The 19,061-nt window shown below is 42.6% G+C and overlaps 1 protein-coding gene across 2 annotated transcripts in view; it reads right to left on the reverse strand.

Annotated features, from left to right (window-relative positions):
- Positions 1-901: 901 nt before the first annotated feature.
- The window catches only part of LOC137632332 (WD repeat domain phosphoinositide-interacting protein 4-like), a 336,255-nt gene continuing 318,095 nt past the window's right edge, over positions 902-19,061 (reverse strand). For both annotated transcript variants that reach the window (XM_068364264.1, XM_068364263.1), the window contains exons 6-8: positions 17,919-18,020; positions 8,959-9,077; positions 902-1,633 (exon numbers count right to left, since the gene is read on the reverse strand). In XM_068364264.1, coding sequence (XP_068220365.1) covers positions 1,524-1,633; positions 8,959-9,077; positions 17,919-18,020 — 331 coding nt within the window. In that variant the 3' untranslated portion in view covers positions 902-1,523. The remainder of the gene's footprint in view (positions 1,634-8,958; positions 9,078-17,918; positions 18,021-19,061) is intronic.

The following is a 19,061-nucleotide window of genomic DNA, read 5'->3' on the forward strand; positions in this document are numbered from 1 at the left end:
CTTCGGCCGAGACGGGCCCTGCAGGCACCAGGACCTCATCTCCCAAACACACTCCCGCCCCTCCCTCAGGCCCCCCACATGCCTGAACCGACACAACATCCCCACCAACAGACAACTCAGACTCTTGGGGAAGGGAAATGGGCCGCTTCCCCGCAACGGACTTACACCGTCCCCTACTCTGGGTAGGGGAAGGCGGTAGGGAACCCCTCTCCGACGAGGCATCGGGCAACACTAAAGGCGAGGAGATGCTAGTCTTCTTAGGCGATCTATTAGCTGCTTTCTTTTTCTTTGTTCCGTAGAGAACCCACTGGATCTCGTTCCAAGACTCGCACTCCTGACACGTGGCTGTAGGGGAACAAACACTGCCCCTACACGAAGAACACAAGGTGTGGGGGTCGACCTCCGGTTTGGAGAGAAAGGCACCACAAGATTTACCGGCCATAGGCCCGAGGCAACAACGGGGATGCTCCATAATGAAACACTAAAGCACAAATCGACACAGAGGAAAGAGGTGGAAAAGGTCAGGATTGAACACGTGGGGACCCCATGGAGACACAAAGGGTCGCACTGGGTGAAGAGAGCGCGGCGAGATGTTAATCACGTCGCGACCAGAAACTTAATGGTGATCGAAACCTGGCTGAGCACGCTCTCTGACCCCGGGTCGCCTCATGAAGCGTATTCATCCGCCCAGAGGTACCCACCATAGAAAACGGAGATAGGGGAAACTACACAAAATTCTGGTCGGTTGGGAGGAGATCCCAGATACTCCTAAGAAAGTAGTTCGAGGTAAGTACTCCGTGTTGGAACAAACACAATTTCCAATAGAAGTAAGTCATCGATTCCAGGTAATGAAACCTTTTGTTTTGTAATAATGATAGGTTATTAATGAAGACTCAAACCCTTATCATCTAAAAAGATAATGTAATATCCTTATTTACATTAATAATCAAATATCTTAATGAAAAATACAGGGTAAAAAGTATAATATGCAAAATATATAGCAATATATAAAAACATTAAATATACATTTCAGATTTTGATAGAAGAAACAATTCACAATACAATAGGATCTTGTCAAAAATCTAAATAAATTAAAGCTCATCAATTGCAGAAAGCACTAAATAAACCATTACAATGCCATATAACTTATATGCCTTTTTTCATTTCTCAATATTCTGAGAATATTAGTAAATAATGTATATTTATGAAACTTATATGAGAGCAAAACAACACAAAAATTTTAAAATAAAGAGTTTCTATTCATATAACAATTATATTTTAATATAATAGCAACAACATAAGACATTGATGTTGCTATTTCTAAATTGGACTGGGTAAAAAAAAATTTTTGCATAGGATACCCTTATAAAATGAAAGAAAAATATTCCTTACACAATAATAAATTTAGTGCAAAATTGCTCTTAGTAATGAAATAGCAAAATAAGAATTTAGAATTTGTGAAATAACATTATTGTAGAGGCAAATTTTGTGCTTATATAACAAATGTCCCATAAATATGCTCTTTAAAATTCTTCGTCAGCAACAAGATCCAGGTACACATCAAATGACTCTCTATTACAGATGCCATCAGCTTTGAATACATATTTATGGAACGTTCCATCAACACATATGGCTGGAAAGGAAAAAAATAACCAGACATCAAAGTTTGAATACACAACTCTCAATACTAAACAACAGTTATAATTATTACTGTACTAATAATTACTATTATTTCATGATTGCCTTGACCACCAACATACTACATAAAAATACCTTAGCTCCAACTGAGAAAACTAGTGCCTTGCAAGGTGTAAGTTAGATATATGAAGTCTGCTATCCACACCTTCATGAAAGAGTACTCTCATTACTACACATAACCATATAAAAATGGAACTCAAACAACTATCTCCAAGGATATTATCAGGGTATAACTAAAAGTAAGACAAACCAAAGGTATGAGGAAAGGTCCATCTCCTAAACTCATGGTGGTAAGGACATTGTATAAGGCTTTCTAGGACCTCGTGCACCTGAATTGCAGCCAGGACAGAGACACCCCTACTTTTACAACTGACAAAACATCATTCACCCAACCTCCTCTACATATTATAAAGCAGGATCTTGTTTTACTAACTAGACCACATTGAGTTTCAATGGCCGGAGACCTGAGAATTCACTGTGTCCAAGAACACCAAGGTTTAACCATGGCAACTGGCGAGAGGACGTAGATCCCTAAGAACCTTAAAGCTGATCTAAAACAGTACAAACCTCTTTCACAGCAGCCATGAAAACCTCTCCTAAATTCGTGAAAGAACGTCAACAAATGAATACTCTGTCTCAGAATTCTTAGTCAGAGTCGGGTACCGTTAGGATGTCGAACACTTGGGCTCCTCCTCCCTAGTAAGAGAAATCTTGACAAGCCCCTCTGATGACAGTTCCTTCCTTCCAAGATATGCACAGTCCAGACCAAGAAAGACACTAGGCTTATACTCTGTAGAGATTGAAGGGTGGACTGATCAATGATCTGATTTCCCTTCTGAAGCAGAACTGCCTCCAGGTCTCATGGGCCAAGGAGCCTGACAATATGCTACATACAATAGCCACTGAAGGGCATGGCGGAGTTCGGTGTTGAGAGAACTTAATGGTATAGAACCTTAGAGCCAATTGCTCTCATGTACTGGGGCATGTCAGTGCTCTTAAGGGGGCTGGCTGGCTAATACCGATTTTTAATGATAGGACTTAAGAAATTCATACCACTTAATAAGGTGACTTAGTATAACTCCAAACTGCATAGGATTTTTGCCTCCAACCTTCGGTTTTGCAATGCCAGGGCGATAAATCCTGTAAATGAGTGTTTTTAAAATCAATCTCTCTCTCTCCTTCCTTTTTGAAATGATACAATTTTTGCCCAAAACAAGGAAAAACGTAAAAATGAGTGAATGTCAGTGGGCGTTCGAAGTTTTTCTTTGTATTTTTACAGACAATATTAATAAACCCTGATTATTATGAATTTCATGTTCCTTTTTGGATATTGATAAACAAAAACAAAGTTATTTATCCTAATTTACTCATAAACGAAGATCCTTCTGCTCAATACCTTGCTTCCTTTGCTTGTGCCCAGCAAGGCCGTTGCCCCCCCCCCCCCCCCCCCCCCCCCCCCCCTCTCTCTCTCTCTCTCTCTCTCTCTCTCTCTCTCTCTCTCTCTCTCTCTCTCTCTCTCTCTCCAATATTACCCTCTTCTGAACTTTTACTAGAGCAAATTTTATTCTTCCTTATGTTGGCAAAATGTTGAAATTGTCTTTTCCTCTTTGAAATGATAAAATTCTTGCCGAAAACGTGAAAAACAAACGTAAAAATAAGTGAATGTCAGAACTCAAACTAAGGCATGTATTCTCTCTGAGATTTGTGGTAAGACTGAAAGGCGAAGAGTGTAATTTACCGTGTAATACATTGTCTGCGACTTGTGGAGGTTATACAGATGCCATTGTTCACAATTTATGAAGACGTCTATCTTGAGTAAACCAAGATTCAAATTCCCGATATCACTATATCTAGTAGCTCATAAAAGTGCGAAGACTGATTGCTGGTTGTTTCCCCATCCATACCCAATATCCCCTTTGAAACCAAAGTATCCTTAGAGAAAGAGAGAGATTGATTATGGACATATCTTCAGAGAGAGAGAGAGAGAGAGAAGTTGCCCTTCTTCCTCACCAACATTGCGTGTGTTCGTTTCAGTACAAACCACGCTATTTAATAGGGGTACAGTATTACTTTCAGCGTAGTTGAAATGATGAACCATTAATCTCTAACGAGGATTAACTACCCATACCGCTAGTTAGCGGAGGCAGGGAAGGATAGCTTGCTACCGGCCCCTCACACCCCTGTGATTGACCTCACTTTGCTTTCAACTCGGATGGTGAACAGACGTTGCCGCTCTTCATCCTTGCCGAATATTAGCAGCCATTAATGACTTTTTCTTTTTCTCTTAGTGTGTGTTGTGAAGTCGATTTCTGCACCCATGCGCACCTGCCCTGGACTCTCCGGCCGCCGTTGTAGGACAATCATGTCAGTGGTGGAGACTGATCCTCACACCCATTGTCCTTTATGCAGAGGTCAACGATGTGATAGCATAAATAAATGTAATAAGTGTAGGGAGTGGTCTTCCTCCAGTGGGAGAGGTTTGCGCGATGGCGGGATATTTCTCCTTCAAAGGTTCCATTGAAGGAAGAAAAACCCGAGGCCTCTCCTGTCTCCCCACCCTCTTCCGAAGCTCCTACTCGTTCGGTCTCTTACGAGAGACCGTCGAGTAGTAGCGTAGACCAAGTTAATGTCGGCCAACCTCGGTTCTCGAGAGATGATGTTGCTTTCCCTAGCGAAGCAGCCCCACTTTTCCCCCATGGTGAGGCCTTGTCACTAACCCCTCTTTTACAGATTTGGTCTTCCTTGGGGCTTACGGGTCCACCCTCCAAGGAAGCTTTGCTACAGTTCATCCGCATGGGTGCTTCTGTTAAGCAATCATCGTCGCCGCTACAGTTCATCCGCATGGGTGCTTCTGTTAAGCAATCATCGTCGCCGTCAGAGGTAGATCCTCTGACCCTCGTCGACGTTATTGTGTCAGAGGTGTCTCATGCGGTATCATCCAACTCCTCTGCCCCACCAGACTCTCCAGCAGTTGCTGCCGACTTAGATTCCCCCGTTCCTGAACATCCTTCGTGGGGGAAACAAACTAAGTTCAACGTGTCTCCTACAAGTGTTTCTCCCCCTCGGGGAAGTTCACTTATAGAGACTCCTCTTCACACTGCTGCGGCGCACGGTCAGCTTGATGATCCAACGGCCCCCAGTAGGGCGCATTCATCGGCAAGCACGCCTTCCACTTCGCCTTAGAGGTCTCCCTTCACCAGCACCAGCGGTGAAGAGGCGCCTCTTTGGTTCATCGTCGTCAAAGCCGTCCCCTGCAGTCATCTGACCTTCATTCATCGATCGTCACTACTCCTGCAACTAGTCTTGTGACTTCGGTCCTGGACCTCTCTGCTGATTGTTCACGATCCCCTTCGGTGGATGGTCGCCCTTACAAAAGGGCACATCGACCATCCACCCTCCAGACCTGCCATCACTGTTCCTGTCACTGGTAAAGCCTATTGTAGCTCTACCATAGTGCGCAGCTGCGCGCCATCGCCCTGCAGCTCGCCAACCTACAGGACTTCAGCGCTCACCAGCAGCTCGTCAGCACTCTACAGCGCTTCGGCGCGCCCCTTCACCTGCTTGCTCTCATAGAAGGCAGCAAAATCATGCGCCTGCACGCCAACATTCTCCTGCGCCCCCTGCGCTCACACGGCCAGGGTGGCCCATGCGCCAGTGCATTACAGCGCGCTTGCACTCTCCTGCGTGCCAATTTTCTAATGCACACCAGCGCGCTTCCGCACACACGTAATCACCTGTGCGTCATTAAATGCCTGCATGCTAGCACTCTCCTGAGCACCAGCCTGCGTGCCAATTCTCTAATGCACACCAGCGTGCTCCCATATGCCAGTACTCACCCGGGCGTCAACTAATGCCTACGCGCCATTATTCTCCTGCGCACAAACACTCTGTAGGTGAGACAGCAGGCACAATGCAGCTCTCACCTGTGTGCCAAATCTCTCATGCGCACACATAGCATAGAGACATGCGCACACGCCACCACGCGTCTGCTTTCACCTGCGCACGCATGCCAATACTCTTCTGCGCAGGATCTACACCCGGCAAGGTCACCATCGCCTCGCTCCCTTCCCCGCAAACGCATTCCAACGCGCCCTGCGGGAGAAGGGAATCAGGCACAAGCAGAGGGGTTCCGGATCTCTAAACTGTCTTCTAAGGCAGACTCACCTATTACGATGACTCCTCGTAAAGAACCTTCGGTCCCTTTCCCTTCAGGGGATCTGCCTGACAATGCATCAGTCAGTCAGCAGCCCTGGTTCAATGCCATAGACAGAGCTGTGACACAGGCATTCAATCCCGTCCTGTCCGACCACTCATCAGAGCAACCTAGAGCTCTGGACTCAAGACACGGAACCATGGCTTTCTCTACCCCCTTTGAAGAGGAAAAGAGGAGTTTCCGACGCGGTCACTTCCCAAGGGTGAAGCCGACTCTGTGCAGACCATCAAAGCTAGTCCCTCCAGTTTCTCCCCTGGGATACTCTCCCTCCCTGTCAGATGAAGACCATCCTTCACCAAGGGAATTGCGCGAGGAGAGAGAGACTTCCATCGCACCATTGGAGGAAACCTCCCTTCACACGGAGAGTTCCCCTCAATCCGAGACCAGGAGGGACATAACACTTAGGCCTTTGATGTTGGAGTCTTACCTCCTTCCTCGGAAGGAGTCCAAAGACTCCAAGGGTCTGCCAAAGTCCTCCACCAGGGCTAGAACAGAGACAGTCAGCCACTCAAGGAATGTCTGCGATTCACCCCAAGAAGAGCTCTTGGGGATAGAAGGAGACTTTGCTGAGAGTCCAACAAGAATCAGAACATGCATTCTGGCAGGTTCTGACTCTAATAAGGGTTCTCAATGGGTTTTCCGACCCAGAGATACCCTCTCGAGAGGGAAAAGACACTCAATGGGTTTTCCGACCCAGAGATACCTCCCTCGAGAGGGCAAAGACACGGTCTTAGACCGCGTCTTTGGCACTCAGAAACCCTCAAAGACCAATGCAGCCCTGCCCTGGTCTCAAGGGTTGAAGAGTACCAGGGACAAGATCACCCATCAGCTGTCCGAGTTTGCCTCCTCTAACAGTGCCGGCTCTACGAACAAGCTCCTCCCCCCTCCTCGCGTACAGCAAAAGAGGTACTTTGAGATCCTGGAGGAACCCAGTTCAGCTCTTTCACTTCACCATTCTCTGGAAGAGCTAACCAGGGGAGTTCCTTTAAGAGACTCTCCAGCCGGCAGGTCTCGTTCTCGGCAGCCGAAGTCCTTAACCAGGAAAAGGTCACTAAGTATGCGATGCAAGCTACTTCGTGGCTGGACATATGGTTAGGGACCTTGGGAATCCTGGTACGATCTGAGGATTTCTCCAAGGAGCTTACCAGGAAGGCAATGGAGACCTTTTTACTCTTAAGCACTCGCATGATCGAGTTTCTTGCCCACCAAGTTTAGAACTTGTGGGCAAATACTATCTTGAAACGTCGAGATGCAGTGTCTGAGAGGTTCCACCAACAGGTCCCAAGCGTCGAGATACATAGGCTCAGACATTCCTCCCTAGAGGGGGCACATCTGTTTGAGCCTAAGGACGTGGAACTTGCTGCTGAGAAGTGGAGGAAGTCTCATCGAGACTCCCTCCTCCATAGGGCTCTAACAACTAAGCCCTATAAACCTCCAGCACCTTAGCAATCCCGTCCAACCAAGACCGTAACGACGAAACCAGCAGCGAAGACAGTGGTGTCTAAGCCCTTTCCTGTCAAGGAAAAGTCCTAGAGGGGAGGAAAGAACCACAGAGGGAGTGGCCGAGGCCACAAGTGCTAGGATAGGCACTTCCCCTGTGTTTCCACCAGTGGGGGGATGCCTACAAAGTTCCTCAGACAGGTGGAAGCAACTCGAGGCCAATTCCTGGACAATCTCCAGGATCCGTCTAGGATATCGCGTCCCGTTCATAACATATCTACCTCCCCTGACCAGGAATCCAGTGTCAATAGACTCCCTTGCCATGAGATCGGCAAGGGGCTGGCCCTTCGGGCAGAGGTATAGACCCTGTTGAAGAAGGACGGTCTCCAAGAGGTCCTCGACTGGTCCCCAGGCTCCTTCAGTCGACTCTCTCTCTTTTAAGAAAGGCGTCTGGAGGCTGGAGACCAGTCATCGACCTCTCAGCCTTGAACAAGTTTGTAAAACAAACTCCGTTCAGCATGGAGACGGCAAACACGGTCAGACTAGCACTAAGACCTCAGGACTTCATGTGTACACTGGACCTAAAGGATGCGTACTTCCAGATCCCAGTCCATCCGCCTTCAAGGAAGTACTTAAGATTCAGCCTAGACAACAGAAAGTACCAGTTCAAGGTGCTGTGCTTTGGTCTTTCCACAGCACCCCAAGTTTTCACCAGAGTGTTTGCCCTAGTGTCATCTTGGGCACACAGGATTGGCATCCGTTTCCTCTGTTATCTGGACGACTGCCTAATCCTAGCAGACTCGGTGCCAACCCTTCTTCAACACCGAGACAAACTTCTAAGACTTTGCCAGGATCTGGGGATCATGGTAAATCTCGAGAAGTCTTCTCTGCTTCCTACACTGAGCCGAAATAAAACGAAACGGTTGTTTACTAGAGCAGGCGAGAGTGGGGTGGTCAGTCTAATTCCCTCTCCCCCACTAATTGGTGGTGGGTAATTACTCCTTGTAAAAAGCTTAATGGGTCACTTCAGCTATAGCCAAAATAATACTCCATAGTAAAGAGCATAATGGTTTGCATTTAGTGTTGGAACAATTAGCTACTCATTCACATATACTGTAGATATACAGTCTATGTACATATCTATTTGTGTTTCTCATAATTATTCTAAAAATCTTGTTACAAATACAGTATATTAGTTTTCATGAAGATCATAGATCCAATTTAGGGTTATAACTTTTATATTCCTAAGAATACATTTTTTTTATTAGAATTTGACTTAGAAGGAGAATGTGTTAACTTGAAAAGGAGAAAACTATGATATAGCCCTTTTATTCAAGACATTTTCAAGGAAAATATTACATAATAAAAAATATCTCAACTCATTCTATTATCTTTGTCTTGGAATTTTAGCATAGTAATATGGCTCTACTAACTAAACTTGAAGACAATTGTTCTTTTTTAATAATTGAAAACCTTTGCTTTGCTTAGTTTTCTGGATAAATTGTAGGGATTAAATAGTAATTAACATAAAAAGTGATGTTAGAATAGGCTACTATCCTACAAAGACCACCTTAGTGTACTTACGTGTGTAAACAATTGCTACCTACCGTAAACAGTTGAATTTACACCAAAGGCACAGATACACGCACATTCTGGAGGTACCGTAAAATTTGCTAGTGCCCACTGCGACTCCATGTAACCTCCAAGGAATCCAATACCAGAAAACCTGCCGGTGATATCCTATATACTAAATGCATATTATCATCTAGAACAATGATCCTGTATTTCCATTTTACCATTTTATGTGAATAAATTAAAACATTCATATAAATAATAATGAATAAACAACAAATATTCTTCTAGATTACAGTACCAAAAAATGAACCTGGACATTATCGGTCAGTTGTCCAACATGTAACTCTATAATGCAGTAAGGCATATTAACTTGGAACATTCATTGTTAATAAGCTTACACTTATTCAAGTAACTAAGTTCAACAAACTTTGTCACTCCTTAGTAATTAAATTCCTGTGCTATTCATACACAAAGGTATTTGCCAATCACCATTTATAATCTTGATAAAACTACATTATACAATATTTTTCATGAGGATAAAAAAATATCGACAATGATGCAATATGGCTAAGAAGGCCATTCCAAGCATAGGCGCAAAGGGGGATGGAACCTCACTGTTGCAGTATAAAAGCAAATGTTAGAAGAGATTCAACAGTGAGATGAAAAAAATAAGTCTAGAAGAGAGGTAAGGTAGAAAGCTAAAAAACTAAGGGCAGCTAGAGGGGCAAAGAGGCACTGCAGAGAACCTTAGGTAATACCAATAGTACACAACGTGGGATACACTGATACCATTAACCCATAAAGGACAATCCCTATTGAGGGTTAAATTTTGTAAAGAATTGAATAAAAGTTTATTATTTCAGTATAACGCACTCTTGGCAGTGCTAAACGCTTTATTTGCAGTATTCATTCATTGTTACTCAATTTCTTTCTACTGTTTCCCTTTGGTTTGTAACTACCAAACATCTGTCTACTTGGATATACAGTACTTAAACATTCAGGCTTTGCTTTAAAAAAAATATATTCTGAATCAGCCTAATGAAAGTGCTACTTGTGACTTATTGGAAAGTTTTATTTCAACAATACTCAGAAACTACTCTAGTAATGATGTCATTCTGGAATTTCCATATGATTTTCAAGATACCTTGCCCAGAATAATATCCACCCACATTTAGTCTTCAGAATTGTTATTCTAATATCAAATAATTAATGACTGTAACAATGCTAATAAGAATAAACCCTCTTAAATTAGGAAACTAATTACAGTGCATAAAGGTTGATCATGAGTGCTAGAGTCATGAACCTTGAAATGCATCAGCAGTCTTAACACATAATTCTATTATAGATTTCAAATGGATGACATGAATCAAAGGATGCTATAGGATATTCTGAAGCCAAATAACCCACTTTTTGTACTAAAAAAAGGAAGGGAACCTGAAGGAATCAAAGCTTAAATTAAAGGATTCAATAATCTAATTCCTTTCTTGAATACCATTAGGATTAACCAAAACCAGCTTTATAATTATCAATACTGTACCTACAATCATATCAAAAACATTATGTTAGGTGATACAGTATTGTATAATATATTTTATTAGTTTATCATAAAAATAGGAATCAGACTAAAAGGAGGTGAACAGGATGTACTGTATTACTGTTAATCAAAACAATGAAATGAACTATAAATACAGTAAGGGTAATATTGATAAAAATTACACAACTATTTCATAAACAAAACTAAATTTTGGATTAAAAAAGCAATTTCCTCTCTTGCATCAATATTCTCACTGTACTAGCCTTCATACCACCTGAACTTGGTAGTCTAAAATATTCAGTACCTATAATCAAAACTTGATTTAAATTCTTTCAAAAAAGGAAAATCAAACCCTTTTTATTACTATCGTTTTCTATATTCATCACTCATCCTCAGCCTTTAAAACATAAAACTCAATAGTTCCCTTGTGAAGGCCAGAAACTAACCCTAAAAAAAAATTGAGGACATTACTTAGAGACACTTACTTTGGTGAGAAGAGGGATGTAAGGATATATAAGGATCTGGGCTATCATCTCGGTCTTTTGCCTCACAAATTGCGTGTCTAAAACAGTGTCTACAGGAGTGTCTAGAAATGCTGGACAGCCAGGGTTTCTTAACAGAAGGGTCCAACGTAAATAAAGATATTTAAGATTTATAAGATCTCGAATCTGGGATGTGCCACGAACCATCGAAACTCTAACTGAATGGTACACTAGAAGCACTACCGCTCTGGTTAAGCTAGAGTTTGAAGCAGGGCAGATTAGGTCCAAAATATTAAAATGAATATAAAACCTAATGTATTTCTGAGCTTTCACAAAAGAAGTTAATGATGTTAAACTCTTAATGGCCTTATTGTCAGCATTCACTCTATAAACAAGTAGTCAAGCCTTTTCCAGACTTCCCTTGTACTAAAAGTACGCTTCCTTTATACTTTGAACTTTAATCTGATCAAGAAACATACTTCTCTAAATAAAAAATTTGTCTCTGCCACAAGATATAAACAGAATGCAGATGATGATCACCCCAAAACAATTCCTAAGCACTAGCAAATCCTGATAAAACACATGAAAGCACTAAAATAACTATAAAACTCATAAAAACGATATACACAGCATGATAATGTTGTTAGATGCTGGTTCCATTGCTTTACTAGAGGCATTAGTATATTGGAAAGAAAGAAAATTTAAAATTTCTTGATTTTAAGGAGTAACATCGACTTTCCAAGCTTCCAGAAATGAAAGCAATATGAACATCAAGAGAATCATAGAAATAATAAAAACCTGAAAGACAACACATAACGGCAATCCTGATATTGAACTAATCAAAATAAACAAACAAAATATTATTATTAACTCTAAAAATGTTATTAAGACCACTACTAGAAACTAAATCTTATGTTCCCCATCTACTGAGCTATTGTGAAAACTAAGAGGTGATGAGTTCTTTAACCACCGGGCACAAAAACGACCCAAAAAACTAGTGTCTGGTGATTCAAAGAATGGATTTTATAGGGTATGGAGATACCTATCTATCACTTAACCCTTTTACCCCCAATGGACGTACTGGTACGTTTAAAAAAACTCATCCCTTTAACCCCATGGACGTACTGGTATATCCTTGCATAAAACTGCTATTTATATTTTTTTTGCATATTTTTGATAACTTTATGAGAAACTTCAGGCATTTTCCAAAATAATGAGACCAACCTGACCTCTCTATGACAAAAACTAAGGCTGTTAGCGCAATTTAAAAAAATACATATTGCAAAATGGGCTTGAAAAAGAAAACGCCTGGGGGTTAAGGGTTGGGAAGTTCCAAATAGCGTTGGGGGTAAAAGGGTTAAAATAAAAAGACCTTGAGCTTCTGATAAACTGTATAAGCAATGTGAAATGACAAATTTGGGAGTAATTTGTAGTTAGGGATTGTAGTACATGAACTACACTCCAAGTAAGTGCTCTACCTTTCGACTGAGGGTAGGTAAGCTAAAAGTTCGGTATGAATAGAGATAATTCCATTGAGAAGGAAATGTTATCTGTTTAATCTAAAGACAAGGCCTTTCAATGCCGAGATCGAGCACTGTTTTTCCTTCCTGAGGTACAGTAAGACCTCCGCTATCATGGGGATAGTAACAACGACAAGACCAAGACCTCTTCCACAAACCACAGAAGATAGCCCACTTTGCCTGACAGATGACTTACGAAGGTACCCAGACGTCCTTTTCACCACTGCGTGTGAAAAGCCTCTCTGGAAAAGGAGATGTTGGTGTGAAGTCGTAGAGAAGTGACTGTCTTGTGGTATATCTTTGTGTGAGGTTGTTTGAGAAGGTTGGGGAGGGGAGGAAACTCTCTCAGTTCTTATGTGAGTAGAAGTATAAGGTATGGGTACCATTCTGCTTGCTGTCACAGAGGAGTTATCAGGGTCATCAACAGGTCTTGCAATGCCCTCACCTTCTTGAAATGTCTCAACAGACAGAAGGGGGGGACCTTACAAAGATACTTAGGGATCCATTACTAGCGAGTAGAACACTGGAAGCTTCCAGTTCAGGGACACCGCAAACAGATTTATTATCGGCAAACCCCACAAAGTCGGAACTTTGTTGACTATCTGAGGAAGCAAAGACCACTCAGAGCCAACTATCTTAGTCTTCCTGCTTAGAATGTTTCTTTTTATTTTTATTATTATTATTATTACTAAGCTACAATCCTAATTGAAAATGCAGGATGCTATAAGCCCAAGGGCTCCATCAAGTAAAAATAACCCAGTGATGAAAGGAAATAAGGAAATAAATAAACTAGAAGAGAAGTAATGAAAAATTAAAATAACATTAAAATACATCTTCCATATATATACTATAAAACCTTTTAAAACAGACTAAGAGAAATAAGATAGAATAGTGTGCCCAAGTGTACCCTCAAGCAAGAGGACTCTAACTCAAGACACTGAAGACCATAGTAGAGAGACTAAGGCACTACCCGACTAGAGAACAATGGTTTGATTTTAGAATGTCTTTCTCCTAGCACTGCCTATCATGGCTAAAGTCTCTTCTACCCTTACTTAGAGGGAAGTAGCCACGGAATGATTACTGTGAATAATTAAGCACTTGAGTGATGAATTATTTTGTAATATGACAAATTTGGAAATAATTTTCAATTTTTTCTTAACTACTACAACCCTGGGGCTCAACTTTGTGAAGGTTGGTTCGTGGAAATGAGGGTCTAGCTCGTGGTCACCTTCGAAGGGTGGAAAAACAACGAATCCAATTGCCGAAGGAGAGATCAAAACAGGATCAACCAACATCATCTGCCACTCTCAGCAAATCTCCTTGCAAGCAGGAAGATTGCCAAATAGTGTTTGTGTATACAGTAGACTCTTCCTCAGAAGTGGAAGTTTCCACACCTAAAGACTAACCTCGGGCAGCTCTCTCTGCCTCCCTTCGACGAGTTTATCTCAAATTGAAGGTTGACATAAGGTGTTGTTTAAGAAACAAAGCTGAGGCTTGTTTCTGGGTTTTCCCCACAGGGATTACCCGAATAAAGAACAGAATGGACGAATCCATTCCTGCCAGAGTAATTCCCCCAAAGGGAAGACCAAACAGGTGAAGGAACACTCTCTCTGTAGGGTGTCTTCTTCATAAAGAGGAGCATCTTGCTTGTGATCGTGAGCATCTCGCTCGTTATCGTGAGCATCTCGCTCGTTATCGTGAGCATCTAGCTTGTGATCGTGAGTGTCTTGCTTGAGATCATAAGCTTTTACCTCGTGATTGTGAGCATCTCACTTGTGATCGTGAGCAACTCGCTGGTGATCATGAGAGTCTTGCTCTCGGATTGTGAGAGTCTACCTCGCATTCATGATCGTCTTGATCGCTATCGTCCAACTCGTGAACGTGCAGCTCACGATCGTGAGCGTCTAGCTCGTGATCGTGAGCATCTCGCTCGTGATCGTGAGCATCTTGCTCGTGATCATGAGTGTCTACCTCGCAATCATAATAGTCTTGATTGCAATCGTCTAACTTGTGGTTATGTGTGTGCAGCTCGTGATCATGAGCGCGCAGCTTGGGATCGTGGGCGTTCCGCTCATGATAAAAAAAAGAACATCTACAGGAAGACGAGCGCCTAGACTGTGATGCTTTACGGTCTTTTTGGCGTGAACGCTTAGTGCTAGAGTGAGAGGGCCTTCTAGATGAAGAGCACTGGTCCGTTGAACATTGTCCGGAATGTGAGTGTGAACCTCGTGAACGAGATCGTCCAGATGGATGAGAAGGTGTTGTCTCTCACACTGGCAATCGGCGAACAGACGGAGAGATGGCCATGGGTTGACGATTGTAGTTTCGTGATCCGCAGCAGGCAAACGTTTTACACGCTGGCTGGAACGTTGCCTGTAGGAGGAGAGAGAAATTGTGAATCGTTTGGTAGCAACAAGAATGGCAGGTGGCGAGATGACTCATCGTCAGCAGGAGGCCAACGTAAGGGCGAACGAGAGGCGGACCATGTAGACAGCCAAGACGTCAGCCGCAGCAACAGCAACTAACTTTGGACTCAGATGTCGGCTTAAGCCCAGAAGAAAAAACAGATAGAGAATTAAAAAGTTCTTCCCCTCCGGAGGAAAAAAAACTCAACCTGCAGACAGGAGAGGTTACCCTCAAGAGGAGCTGTCAGCGAAGAGGTTTCCTTCCAATAAACTCGTGGTGGAAACCGACGTCAACATTGCTCTATAATGGAGCATAAGAGAGAAAACAGTCACACCTGTAAATGATGAGCGTAAAGCAATTGTTTATATAGCTAAGCCTTGAGGAGGAGAGAGCAGAGACATCCTATCTCTACCAGCCAAAAGCAAAAAGTGACTTGGTTCATTGATTTGTGAGTAAATATAGGTGGCTGGATAACCCACAGCCACCTATTACCTACCCACTATAGTGGTTAGGTAGGGTTGCCACTTTACACTTAACTAATGGCTACCTTCCAGCTCTGCTAAAACCATATCCATATAAATAACATAAGGTTTGTTAGTGAAGGAACAACTCAGTTGTCAGGTGTCTGAGGACAGAGGAGAAAGTGGAAAGAATAGGCCAGACTATTCAGTGTATGTCTAGGCAAAGTAAATATGAGCAGTAGCCAGAGAGAGGAATCCAATGTAGTAAAATTTAGCCAATCAAAGGACCCAATACAGTTAGACCTCGTTAATCACGGTTTCGTTTTTTCGCGACTAACGAAAAGAAAAAAAATTCTTTGTGATGATCATTTACAACACCATTGGGATGGCCAAGAACAATGCAATAGCTATTAAATAAAAATTCTCATAAAAATTGCAATAAAATTCAAGCTGGGCCATGATTTCAAATAGACCGCGCTCCTTTACACTAGGAGCGCTGCACGCCACTAACTATCTCTACACCCAGCTTGTCCTAGGTTTCTGTACAGTGTAGTCATTTATGGTGGTAAAAAATTACAGCTACTGTAATACCTTGAGATACGAGCGTCCCAACATACGAGAAAATTGAGGTACAAGGAGAGTTCCGAGCAAAATTCTATCCTGAGATACGAGGTACAGTAGTTCCCTATGCGGCCGCGTCTGCGAGAGGCTGCCCACCAAGACAGCATCGCTTGGTCTTTCCCGTCGGTTCTTCGTCGCGTAAAGTTATCTCCGAGCATCGGCCGTATTTTGTTTTGTTTTTTACGTGTTTTTTGCGTGAATCAGTACATAATTAATTAAAGCTCTGAATGTGATGACTTAAGATCATTACGATCTCCCGATGGTCGCGTACGGCGATCAGGGGAAGAAGTTCTAGAATGGCGAGGCGATGGCAATATTCGTCCCTTAGCGCTGCTATTGGAAGGAGCTCTTATCCCCGGAAGATCATCATATGCAACCTGAGAGTTCCTGTGGGAAAAAACAAGAGGGCTAAGGATTAAGGGACGACGAGGTCCCAGGATAGAGAGAGAGTTCATCGTTAGCAGGGGGTTGTTGGAGAGGCGAATGCGAACGTTCACTTCGTCCACATGTGGAAGGGCCCGGGTGAGGCAACAGATGGACCTCACACAGTTCCAGAGAGTGAGATGTCGATGGCTCCAGAGAAGGTTCCCTCGTGGCACCATGCTGGAGCGCCAGCTCCTCCTTCGAAGGGGCTACCAAAATCCCTAAGGACGACCACACCTGAATCAAATCTGAAAGGGAGAAAGGCTCGCTAGCGGCTGGAGGAAAAGTTGTTCCTCTAGGGGAAGCAACAACCCCCTCAGTAACCTGGGGATGCGCTCCTACTCGCTCGCCTCTTGTGAGAGCGCGCGCGCGAGATGGAGCTTTTGAGAGAGATTTGGGGGTGCGAGAAGAACAGGCACCACTCGCCCCTGAGGGAGAACAATCCCGCTTAGTCGCCGCCTTCTTATCCTGCTCAACCTTTTCCCATTGGGAAGCAGACCACTCCTTACACCCTGCGTAGGCCGAAACCTGCTCGTAACGATACCCTTGGCTCGTAGGACACAGAGAGTGCGGGTCGGTCCCTAACAACGACATGAATGTCCCGCACGCAGCACCCTCTCACCATGGACACATTCGCATGATGAAGGCGATTGCAGAAGAAGAACATGCACACCAGTAAAGAGAAAGCAAAAATCAAAAGTCCAATGACAGTCACGAGGAGAGCGGACACGTCCGATCTCTACAGAGCCAAAGGAAAAAGTGACGTCTCTCACCGCTGTAAGAGTATATACATAGATGGCTGGGTACCTCCTGGGCACCCCCTGCCTACACGCTAAGCAGTTAGGCAGGATTGCCACCTCGCAATTAAAGTCTAATGGCTACCTCTAGCTGCCACTGAAAGAATATCTACATAAATAACAGAAGGGTGGTTAGTATGGGAACAACAGCATATTGGCAGCCCTCAAAAGACAAGACACAACTCCAGGCAAAGAAGCAACCAAAGTGAGTTTACAGCCAGTTTAATTTTAGGGTTTAAGGGAGAGTAAGACAGCATGTCTTCACTCCTCCGAGCCAAAAACGAAAGTGACGTAAACACTGGATGAGTGTATGAGCAGGGTGGCTGCTCTATACCCCACTAACTACGGTGGTTTGTTATACCTCACGTAAAAAGTTCATGGCTAGTTAACAGCTATGCCAGAACAATACAGTATATCCATAGTAAAGAGCAAAAGGCTTGTATGTGTGTAGGCACAACTATTGTATATATTCCAAGAGGGGAGGATATAAGACATGGAGAATATTTTTTTCTATTTAAAATAAATAAACAACTTAAGAGCTTCTGATGTTGAACTCTACGGTAATGACCTGTTAGTGTAATGCCATGTAATAAAAGAGTGAAACTAATTTACTATCTACTTCAGAATTTAGACAAAATTAAGTCAAATCATAAGCAAGGATAATTATACCATTATACAATTCATTTGAGATTTTACAAAAATTTATGTCATTTGATAAATGTATTTCCTTTTTAACTAAAATACTTACGTAGACCGACGATTTAATTTTGTATTCTTAAGAGCAAATATATGGATGGTTCCCTTGTCACTAGAGCAGCACAAAAACTCGCTGTCACCACTGAAGTTTATACTGAAATAAAGTCTACATAAATTTCTTGCCTGGACTGCAACATATGCAATTAAGGAAAATCATCTATGCAATCAATAAACTGAAATAAAGGTTAATAACTGTACTTTATCTAGACTGAAAGGGGGAAGCTCCAAGAGTAAATAAATATTCAGTATTCTGTAGCACATAAAATAACAAATTTGGAAGCAAATCGTATCTTTATTAATGATACAAACCTGTAGCTATTTATAGGGATTATACTTTCAGCGAAGCTGAAAGACTAGCCGTAAGACTTTAAAGTGAGGTATAACTATCCGCCCACTAGTTAGCAGGAGGGTTAGCCCACTACCCCCACTAACTCATACACTAGTGTTGTCTTGTCACTTTTGATTGCAGGCAGGACTTCTCGGGGGACAAGTGATGGCAAGCCAAGTTGTATAAATAGCTACAGGTTTGTATCGTTAGGAAAAATACAAATTACTTCCAAATTTAACAATTGTTTCGACACTATATACAAACTTTTCTGCTATTTACAGGGATTGACTCACTCCTTATGGGTGGAAGTCCGAACCAACTGGCTTTGCTTTAGACCTGGGTTTTTTTCCCTTCATTCTTCACACATAACAGGAAGAAAAACCCTGACACCTTGCTAAGTTCCATACAAAGCTGGGTTAGCAGCCTGAGCAATCTGTGTGCTTGTGTTACTAGCAATGAGACTAGTCTGAGTAAGAGTTCTCAGAAACATAAAAATCTTTAGAATCAACCATAGGCCTTACCAAATCCCACCTCGCTAGGGGTTATGGGGACGGGGACGCAACAATTATTATTTCTATATAGTCATACCTCTCTCCACAAAAGACTGCTTACAAAATTTTCAAGCTACTAAAGGAGATGCAAATATTTTTATGACTCACTTTACGAAAAAATGTTTCACTTTAAGAAAAGAGATTTGCCAGCCAGGCCAAGAATAAAATAGTCACCCATCACAGAGTTGAAGAAAATGGGTTCAGACAACAGAAAATGTAACTGTAGTCTATAGTAGGGGCAACTATAATAGTACAG

Source organism: Palaemon carinicauda, chromosome 41, assembly GCF_036898095.1.
Source record: "Palaemon carinicauda isolate YSFRI2023 chromosome 41, ASM3689809v2, whole genome shotgun sequence".
NCBI lineage: Eukaryota > Metazoa > Arthropoda > Malacostraca > Decapoda > Palaemonidae > Palaemon > Palaemon carinicauda.